This window comes from Canis aureus, chromosome 8 (assembly GCF_053574225.1).
Source record: "Canis aureus isolate CA01 chromosome 8, VMU_Caureus_v.1.0, whole genome shotgun sequence".
Taxonomy (NCBI): Eukaryota; Metazoa; Chordata; class Mammalia; order Carnivora; family Canidae; genus Canis; species Canis aureus.
Genome location: NC_135618.1, coordinates 60,047,054 through 60,057,818, shown reverse-complemented (window position 1 = coordinate 60,057,818; position 10,765 = coordinate 60,047,054). Strand labels below are relative to the sequence as shown.

The following is a 10,765-nucleotide window of genomic DNA, read 5'->3' as shown; positions in this document are numbered from 1 at the left end:
AATTAGTATATAAACATCTCTCTGGCCAGATGGAAATTCCTCGGAGGACAAATGCTTGTGCCTGCCCTGTTCCTGGACCGGGTAACGGATGGGAAGAAAGGGTCCCAGGCCCCAAAGCAAGCCCAAATCCTGTAGTCCTGGATTCTGACCTGGAAGATCAGAACTGGACTTATCAATTCTTTTTTTTTAATTAAAATATTTTATTTATTTATTTTTGAGAGACGCACAGAGAGGCAGAGACATAGGCAGAGAGAGAAGCAGGCCCCATGCTGGGAGCCTGATGTGGGACTCCATCTGGGACTCCAGGATCACGCCCTGGGCCAAAGGCAGGCGCTCAACTGCTGAGCCACTCAGACGGCCCTCAATTCATTTCTTATTACATCAGCTATGGTATATGAGGTTCTTACCAGGGGCCTCCCCGCCCCCCAGCTACTTTAATCCTCCCAAGAACTTTGAAAAATAGTATTATTATCCCTATTTTACAGATGAAGAAACTGAGGCAGAGGGATGAAATGACTGAGCCTAGGAAACACCGAGAGGAGGCGACAGCCGCTCAGGTGCCCCTGTGCCCCCTCCTGGGGCTTCCCTGGCGACCCGGTTTCGGGCCAGGGAGGGGCAGCCTCTCTGGCGCCAACTCCTATCTGCTGCGGTGTCTGGCAGGAAACGGCGCCTCAAAGACCTGCAGAAGGTCGGAGCTGCAAGTCCAAACCCTGGCGAGGAGCGAGGGCCCGGGAGGAGGGCAGCGGTATCTTCACAGAACACCAGTCGCTGGCATCGCTCCGCAGCGCGCAAGCCTCGGGAGGTCGGGGTGGGGGCCGGGCGGGCCTCGCAGTCCCCGCGCTCCCGGCGCCCGCAGCCCCCGCTCCTTCCCTACCCCGGCCCCGCCCCTCGCCCTGCTCTAACCTGCTACAGACCCTCTCTTTCTCTGGGCCAGAGAACTGCACAGGACCCAGCGCCTACTGTGTACGAAGCCCTTTTAGGTGCCGCTGGGACAGCAGCAAACACACACTTGTACTGTCCCGGAGCTTTCGTTCCGGTGGGGCCAGAAAGACAGAAACGAGGTAGAGCGGACGCGGCAACTGAGGAGGTGTGAAGCGCTGCGGCGGCGGCGGCGGGCGGAACGCGGCGCGCGGGCCCCGGGGGAGGGCACAGGCTTAAACAGGGTGGAGCCGCGCTCAGAAGGTAACACGTGAGCCCAAACTTGGGAGAAACGGAGCCATCTTGCTGTCTGCGTGAAGAGCCTTCCAAGTGGGGCCGTGGCAGCAACCGAGGCCTCCGAGGCTCGGGTTCTTCAGAAACCACAATGAAGGGGCAGGTGGCGGCAACAGAGGGAAGGACGGCAGGAGAGGGAGGGAGCGTCAGATGGCTACAGCCTCGTTGGCCATTCTGAGGACTCACGGTGGGTGAGAGCACTCGCTGGTTGTCTGAGCCCTGACAAGTCTCTGAACTGTTTCATTTCTCAGTTTCTTCACCTGTAAGATGAGCGCAACGACATGCATCTTACAGAGTAGCTGTGAAGAGTGAGTGCCCTGTAAATGGGAAGCGCTTGGCACTGAGCCTGGCCTGTTCTGGGGCAGGTTACTTAACCTCTCTGCCCTTGGCCTCCTCACCTGTAAAATGGGCTTGCGGTGAGGAGCAGCCGGAACCTTGCACCATCTTTGGTTCTATAGATGGCAGACCACTGCTACCAGAGTTTTCTAAAGACTGCTTTTCTGCGATGGCTTGAGGGCAATGATCACCCCTATAGTTCACATTCTCATCATCTCTCCCCCCAGCCCACGGTCTACATTCTGTGCTGACAGGTCCCTGTTTCTTGAGCGTTGAGGCCAGAGCCTGGACCAGCCTCCTTCTCCTTGCTCTCCCCAGAAATGGGGCCCCACAGAGAGCCCAGGGAGCACACAACTTTGTCAGCAGCAATTTGGTTAGAATGACATTTTCTCAAGAATGCATTTTGCTTCAGTTTTTTTTTTAATTTTTATTATTTAAAAATTTTATTTATTTATTTATTTATTCATGAAAGACACATAGAGAGGCAGAGACACAGGCAGAAGGAGAAGCAGGCTCCATGAGGGAAGCCCGATGTGGGACTCTGTCCTGGAATTCCAGGATCACGACCTGAACCAAAGGCAGATGCTCGACGGCTGAGCCACCCAGGAGTCCCTCTTTTTAAATTATTTTTAAAAAGTTTTTTTCCTCTGAGTTATTTGGATTTGTCTTGTCTTTTTTTAAATCCCTTCTCCCACCCTCTCTTGATTTGTCTTGTTTTAATTAATTAATTTTATTTAAGTAAGTTCTACACCCAACATGAGGCTCGAACCCCTGACCCTGAAATCAAAGAGTCCCACGCCCCTCTGACTAAGCCAACCAGGCTCCGCCTACCTTAGTAATTTTAAAAGAGTGGAAAGTTGGGAATCTTTGTGTAGTCTTTTCTTTTTTAAGATTTTATTTATTTATTCATTAGAGACAGAGACACAGGCAAAGAAACAGGCTCCTCGCAGGGAACCTAATGCGGAACTTGATCCCGGGACCCTGGGATCATGCCCTGAGCCAAAGGCAGATGCTCAACCTCCTGAGCCACCCAGGAGTCCCTCTTTGTGTAATCTTACAAATATTTTTGTTGACTCTTTAAAATTAGAAAAAAAAAATTAACCTCCAATTACTTTTCAGCCAGTTATTTGTACTTTTCTCTTGCCATAGCAACGTGTTGAAATAACCTAAATGTCTGACAATGGAAGACGTTCTGACAATGTCTGACAATGACATTCTTTTCTTCCTTTATCTCTTTCTTTTTTTTTTTGTATTTATTTTTTTATTGGAGTTCGATTTGCCAACATATAGCATACATTTATCTCTTTCTTCTTTCCTTCTTTCTTTTATTTGTTAAGTACAAAACATTGTGTACAATAAGATTTAACATAATGAATTACATGCATATATGCTTTCATAAACACAGACACAAACTGCAACTTTGTTATGAATGCTTATCTGGTGGCAGAATTTGGAGCTTTTCCTCTTACACTCTCCTGACTGTCAGGAGAGGCGATCCACCGCAATCCATCATGGCTCCGAGCACCGCGACACACTCTTGCTAGCATGACAAGACTGCCAGGTCCTGGGCGCTCTACCTTCCAGCAATTTCTCAGGGCTTTGTTTGCGGTGAATAATTCTGAGGTATAAGGGATGGCTCCCTGAAGAGAAGACTTACTTTCCACCTGTTCAAATAGAGGGAAATGCCCCACGCCCAGTGTTCCTCAGCTGCAGGGCAAGCCCCTCTGTGTCACCCCTGTGGGACTTGAGGGAGAGAGGAACTGGCGCAAACATTATGCTCCTGCTGCTTGCTCTGAGGTGAGTAATGGGTTCCTCTGCCTCTGATCCAGGCATCTCATTTATCTGTGTCAGACTAACTCGTTAGCTTGAGAATGGGGTATAACCCCAGGCCCTGAGAGTAGCCTGTTCAATCATTTCTGACATACGTATACTTTTACAATATAAAAATCAGTTTTGATTTTTTTTAAAAAGGCAAAAAACAAAACCAGACATACACAGAAAGTTGAAGCTTACAAATCAGAAGAGAGTAAATTAATCAATCAATCAATAAATGAAATAAAGGGATCCCTGGATGGCGCAGCGGTTTGGCGCCTGCCTTTGGCCCAGGGCGCGATCCTGGGGACCCGGGATCGAATCCCACATCAGGCTCCCGGTGCATGGAGCCAGCTTCTCCCTCTGCCTATGTCTCTGCGCCCCCCCTCTCTCTGTGACTATCATAAATAAATAAAAATTAAAAAAAATAAATGAAATAAAAAGAGGGGTGCCCAGGTGGCTCAGTCAGTTGAGTGTCTGACTCTTGATTTTGGCTAAGGTCATGATCCCAGGGTCATGGGATGGAGCCTCGTGTGTGGAGCCCATTTGGGACTGTCTCCCTTGCCCTCTGCCTCTCCCCTGTGTGCTCACTCTCTCTTACATAAATAAGTAAAATCTTTTAAAAAAGAAAAAAGAAAAGAAATGAAAAAATATATAGGCACACACACACACACACACACACACACAAAAAGGAGGAGGAGAAAAAAAAATAGAGGAAATTCAGAAAACAGCAACCTTCCAGGGGCACCTGGGTGGCTCAGTCGTTTGAGCATCTGCCTTTGGCTCAGGTCATGATCTCAGGGTCCTGGGATGGAGCCTTGCGTAGGGTTTCTGCCTCTCCCCACTCATGCTCTCTCTTGTTATCTCTCTCGCAATCTCTGTCTCTCTCTTTCTCTCAAATAAATAAAAAACTCATAAAAACAAAAAGTAACCATCTAAAGAAAAAAATAAAGAAACCTACTGACACCTGTCCAAAGAAACCTGACTAATGCCTCAAATAGATACGTGTACAGACTGTTTTTCATACAGAATCCTATATCTTTATCAATCTTCCACAAAAGTAAAATCGTAACCCATGAATCCTTAGAAACCACCTTGGTCTAATTAAGCTCCCACAGCTAGAGGCCATTGTAGTGACCCTCTCCCCCAGCTTCTTGAGAAGTTACCAAGAGCCCACTAGAAATTGCAAACAACCTGCAAAAGCCTTTGGTGCCCCCAGCCAGAGTCAGGGCATTGTACTTCCTGGGAACTCTCAGGCAGGAAATGGTGCCCTGGGTTTGGGCCTAACAGCTTGGGAACCACAAATGCAAAGAAAACCACTCTTGCCTCCCATATTCTCCTCTGCACCCCCTTGTTCTTAGGCACTCCACTGCATCACCCCTGCTCTGACCCGTATCCCTACCCCAGCTTCATGCCATCTGGATTCCCAGCTAAGTCCCCATTCTAAACCCCTCCCCCTCCACAACCCCATGTGCCTCAGCTGAGACCCCAGAGCCCCTGGCACCATCTCAGACCCTAGAAAGAGCAAGTGATGGAGCTGTCATCAAACAACAGCTGTGGGAGCAGTGCGGGTGGGGCAGGATGCTGGGGTGGGGTGGGTGGAGCCAGGGTTACTTCCTTTCCCCCTGGGGCCCATCTGCCCAGTCCTCTCCAGCTTCAGGAGGAGTTGGAGCAGCCTGGCCCCAACCTTGTGTCCTCATCAAGTGAGCTACTGGTAAGGGATGTGACCTGGGAGGGCAGGAGCCTTTGTGGACTTGGGAATGGGCTGAACAGACCCTGGTAGATGATGGGGAAAAAAGGGTCAGGAGCCATCAGGGCTGAATAGGGTCAGGGAAAACCAAGAGGAATGGCCATTGCTGGAGTGCAAGCCGCTGAGGCTTGAGGGGGCCCAAGTGGGTCCAAGTTGATGGCAGAGCAGCCAGCATCCATTCCCTTGTTCTTTCCGATAATAGTAGAAGCAAGGGTGGAAAAAGCCGTTAAACCACAAGTTAGGCCTGGCAGTTAGCAGGGAAGTGGGCAGAAAGGGAGGGTCTAGCCAGGTTCTCCCTTAACTCTTCATGTATTCATATTTCTCCAACTTTTCCACCCTCAGGTCTTCTTCACTCCTGCTCATGGCTGCTGCCATGAAAGTGGCCCTGTTTTTCCTCCTCTTTGGGGTCATCTGGACTCACAAAGTGAGCACAGAGTTTCTAGACACCACAACCACTTTGAAGATCTCCAAAGAAGTTGTGACGTCTGTACCTGGAGAGACCTCTGCTTCTTGGGTCTCAACTTTCTCTGAGGCCCCAAACCTCAACTCAGTTACCCCCTACCCTGCAATAACAGGAGTCCCTGAAGAGGTCAACAGCACTAGGCACCAGATCTCCCCACCTTCCTCAGATCTTTATACAGCCACTGAAGTGTCCTTTTCTGGGACTCCCACTGCTGCCAGCAGTGACCTCCATGAATCTGAGTCAATGGCCTCCTGGGAAGTTTCCAGCAAGGAGTCATCAAACCTGGAAATTAGTGCAAACAGGAACTCTGCTGAACCACTAAGACACTCTCTAGCATTACATGTTACGGCTGATCGAATCATGGCAACTGACACTCTGGAGACCTCTACTGTAGCCAGTGGACCTCTCACCACCATGGCAACCGGCTCTCTGGAGACCACTACTGTAGCCAGTGGGCCTCTCACCATCATGGCAGCTGACTCTCTGGAGACCTCCACTATAGCCAGTGGGCCTCTTACCACCATGGCAGCTGACTCTCTGGAGACCTCTGCTGTAGCCAGTGGACCTCTCACCACCGTGGCAACTGGCTCTCTGGAGACCTCTGCTGTAGCCAGTGGACCTCTCACCACCGTGGCAACTGGCTCTCTGGAGACCTCTGCTGTAGCCAGTGGACCTCTCACCACCGTGGCAACTGGCTCTCTGGAGACCTCTGCTGTAGCCAGTGGACCTCTCACCACCGTGGCAACTGGCTCTCTGGAGACCTCTGCTGTAGCCAGTGGACCTCTCACCACCATGGCAACTGGCTCTCTGGAGACCTCTGCTATAGCCAATGGGCCTCCCACCATAATGGCGGCTGACTCTCTGGAGACCTCCACTGTAGCCAATGGACCCTCCACCATCATGGTGACTAACTCTCTGGAGACCCCCAAGGGGGCCAGTGGCTTCCCCATCTCCACGGTAAAAATATTCACCAATAGAACCAGTGGGGATTCCCAACCTCTAGGTCAGGAGTTAAATCGCACCCAGCTGGTGGCTGTGCTGGTGGCTGTGCTGGTGGTCATTGTCCTCTTGGGCCTACTCCTGCTGTGGTGCCAACGGCAGAAGAGGCGGACGGGGGCCCTGACACTAGGCAGGGGTGGAAAGCACAACGGGGTTGTAGATGCCTGGGCTGGGCCAGCCCGGGTGTGTGATGAGGAGGCCCTGACGGCAGCAGCAGGAGGGCCTGGGGGTGAGAGGGGCCCCGGGGTGTCTGAGGTGGACGGGTCTGGCCAGCAGCCCATGCTCACCACATTCTTTGAAAAACGCAAGTCACACCGGGACTCAGTGGAGCTGGTGGAGCTGGAAGCCAGGTCAGCCCCGGTCCCAAAGGGGGAGGAGGAGCCACTGATGGACAACAAGGAGGAGGCTGCCGAGGTCCCCGCTTCAGAGGGACCAGAAGCCGGGGAGGTGGAGGCCCCTCAGTGCTTCTGAAGAAAGAGAGCCAAGGTCAGAATCATTCCCAGCTTCTATCACCTGCTGTCCCATCATCACTTGAAGGCTCCTTGTCACCCAGCATGTTTGTCCTGAACCCCACGCAGCTTCTCAACCCAGGGTCTCCCAGCTAGCGCCCACACCCGGTGCCTGGAGGGCCTACACCCACGGAGGCGCTTTCAAACTGAACCAATAACCCTTCCTCCTCCATTCTGACTTCTCCCCGCTGCTGCTCAGTCTCCATAATGTCGAGCTTCTTGACCTGTAATTTCTTAGAGGACCCCCCCATCCCCTGGGGACCGCAGAGTCTAGGAGTCATAACCCAGAGTGATCCCACCTAGGATCATTCTGGAAACTACTTTTGGTCCATAGACTGGGACAGTCTTCTTGGACAGTCAGCCCACAAACCTCCTCTAACTCTGTGCCAGGCAACATCACCTAACTGTGCCTGGTGACAGCACATGGACTCTTGGCTGGCCCCTGGCTCACGCTGCCACGCTCCCCTCCTCAAGCCTGTGGACTGAGGCTGCCAGAGGCAGCAGTTCCTCCTCCCCAAGGTAGGGGTGAGAAGCGTTTCCGGGCAGGTGTAACTCTCAGAAGCCCCAGCGCCAACGTGGGCCTGGCCACGGGTGCAGTTTGCGTGCAAGACGCACAGGCTCGGCTCTGTGGCTCTGCGTGTGAAGTGGTGGCGGTGAGTAGTGAAGTGTGGCAGTGAGGCCAGGGCAGGAGAGGCTGCAGAGCTGCCACCCAGCTGACATCCCATGGGCCCTTGTCTTGGCTCAGGTGGGGTGGGGGTAGTGGATTTGCCCCTGTCTGCGGCCCAGTGAAGAATGCCGGGCTTGATGGAAAGACTTCTGGTGTGACCTGAGTGTAGTTCTTCAGCTCAGGCCTCTGTCTGTCCTGCTCTCAGCCTCCCCGGCTCCAGCCCGATCACGCTCCAGGAATGGGGAGAGGAAGCCCAGAGAGCGGGGGAACTGGCTGTTACCTGTGTAATATGTTTGCATTTCGTCTCCCATGGGGCTCCTTCCCTCCTCCAAGGAGAATCAGTGAGACAGGCAGGCCCCCAGAACTGGGAGCTTCCCCTGTGGCTCCAGGAGAGGAAGGGAGTGGGGGCTGGGGAGGGGTGGGGACAGGACCCCACCCCAGGCCAGAGCCCAGGGGCCACATAAGCCATGCCAAGGCCAGAGGCGCTAGGTACTTCCCCAGGACAAAGAGGAAATTTGCAAAGAGGAAGTTGTTGAGTCATAAGGCACAGCAGCTTTGAGGAGACAGGTTGACCTACACAGAAGAGGTCCTTGGAAGGGTGGGAGCATGACTGCCCCATGGCCCAAAAGGGAGGGAAGGGATCTGGAAGCAGGTGCGGCATCTGTTCTTGCCCTCGGGGGAAGGGAGGGGAGAGAGAGAGAGACAGAGACAGAGACACAGAGAGAGAGAGAGACAGAGAAGGGACAGAAAGTGGCCATGGATCCACGCAGCCATGCAGCCATGCAGCCACCACAGTTTGTGCCGCCTGTGCTTGGTCTGGGGGCAGGCTGAGCTGGACAGAAATACAGCCCTCAGCAGCCAAGCCGGGTACCACCACAGCTGTCCCTGGGTGTCTTTTCCCACTTCTCACAGGGCGCCGTTTAGACAATTCAGAACTGAATTCAAACTCCCTTGCTCTTAGCTGGAGCAGCCAGATTGTGTCCCCAAAGTCCCTCAGACACACTGTAACTGTTGTCACAGGTTTGCCCAACCGAGCACCCCAATTTCAGGTTTAGAAGAATATTGTCTCGAACTCAGAGGCCATCAGCTCTGTCCCTCTCTGTGGACATGTGTGATTCCTTTTCTGAACTACTCCTGGTGTCTGGGTCATGGGTGGATCCTGAAGGAAATAGGGTGGATAGGTAAGGCACCCAATAGGGCTCTTGCAGCCTGGAAAATAACACAGAATGTGAAAAGTGTTCAAATAGAGGCACAGACAAAATTTTACATGTGTACACACTGTTCCTGGGGGAAGGGTAGGAGGCTCCACTGCAGACCTGACTTAGCTCTGGATCCTGTTCAGGGACTTTGTCTGATTCACTGCTATGCTCCAGGTGGCTACTATGCCAGCAAGTGAGGGGTCCTCAGAAAATAGTCATCTGAATGAAAGCATGCATGCTAAATATCATGTTTTCAAAAACTATGCAATGACTTTGAAAAATGTCTACAATATAATGTTACCTGGGAAGGAAAACTGGTTACTAATCTGTAAATACTTACAAATTTATTTTTGCAATGAAAATGCAAAAACATAGGGGCACCCAGGTGGCTCAGTCTATTAGGCCGAACTTTGATTTCAGCTCAGGTTGTGATCTCAGGGTCGTGAGATCACGCCCCGAGTCAGGCTCCATAGTTAGCAAGAAGTCTACTTGAGATTCTCTTTCCCTCTCTCTCTGCCCCTCCCTGAGCACCCCCATCCCTGCTCGTGTACATACTCTTTCATAAATAAATAAATAAATATTTTTTTTAAAAAGAAAAATATTTGAAGGGTATATCCCCAATGTTTACTGTAGTTATCTGTCAGTAATAAGCTTATGAATGATTTTTGTTTTGTTTATATTTTCTGTGTTTTCCAAGTTTTAAATAATAAAAGCCTATCACTCTTAAAATTAGAAAACACATCAACAAGAGAGTGTCTGCTGAGAGGATGAGATGTCTGGTTCAAGGAGAGAAGGCTGGAAGGGCAGGTTGGAGGTCCTCTGTGAAGGGCAAGGGAATTTGAATTCAGTTCTGAAAGCAATGGGGAGGTCACCAAACCTAAGTATGTTCTAGACTCTTCCAGGGCCTCACGAAACCACACTCCTTCCTGCCCTTGGTTCTTGGGTGCCAAGTTCCCCTGACCCTTCTTCCACAATCCCTTGGAGCTGTTCCTTCTCCCAGACCCTAACACATCTTGCCTGAGTCCTGCCCAGTCTTCTCTTTGGGTTTCTTGACCCAAATAACTTCCACCCTCTGCCCACAATGGTCCCACTGACCCTTCTAAAAGACCACTCTGTCCAGGTTATCCCTGAACCTCTTATGGCACTCAAGATAGAGCCTTAGCATGCAGGATAAGACCCCTTTAAGATCTCGGTCTGCCTGGCCAGTCCTTGGTGCAAACACTGCACTCTAGCCTCATCAAATTCCTTGTAGTAGGGCAACCCAGGTGGCTCAGTGGTTTAGCACCTGCCTTCAGCCCAGGGCGTGATCCTGGAGACCAGGGATTAAGTCCCACGTCAGGCTCCCTGCATGGAGCCTGCTTCTCCCTTTGCTGTGTCTCTGCCTCTCTCTCTCTCTCTCTGTGTCTTTCATGAATAAATAAATAAAATCTAAAAAAAAAAAAAAAGTTCCTTGTAGCTCCCTGAATATGCCATGTGATTTTCTTGGTGTGTGTGTGGGGGAAGGGGGGGTATAGTTTAAAATGTTAAAAGTAAGGGAGGTGGGCGGGCGGATGGGGTGACTGGGTGATGGGCACTGAGGGGGGCACTTGATGCTATATGTTGGCAAATTGAACTCCAATAAAAAATAAATAAATAAAATAATTTTAAAAAATAAAAAATAAGATGTTAAAGGTATTTATTTTGTCCAGACAGTAAAAAGTGCACATTAAAATTGTGGCTACATGGGGATCCCTGGGTGGCTCAGCGGTTTAGATCCTGCCTTTGGCCCAGGACGTGATCCTGGAGTCCCAGGATCGAGTCCCACATTGGGCTCCCGGC

At 51.2% G+C, this 10,765-nt stretch overlaps 1 protein-coding gene across 1 annotated transcript; it reads left to right on the top strand.

Moving 5' to 3' along the window:
• Positions 1-4,995: 4,995 nt before the first annotated feature.
• SPN (sialophorin) lies at positions 4,996-8,977 on the top strand. The gene is made up of 2 exons (XM_077907292.1): positions 4,996-5,063; positions 5,453-8,977. Exon 2 carries the CDS (start codon positions 5,472-5,474, stop codon positions 7,041-7,043), a length of 1,572 nt encoding a protein of 523 aa, XP_077763418.1. The 5' UTR covers positions 4,996-5,063; positions 5,453-5,471; the 3' UTR covers positions 7,044-8,977.
• The last annotated feature ends 1,788 nt before the right edge of the window (positions 8,978-10,765 follow it).

Coding starts and splice junctions, on each gene's coding strand:
- SPN (XM_077907292.1), top strand. CDS start 5,472: ATGGCTGCTGCCATGAAAGTGGCCCTGTTTTTCCTCCTCTTTGGGGTC.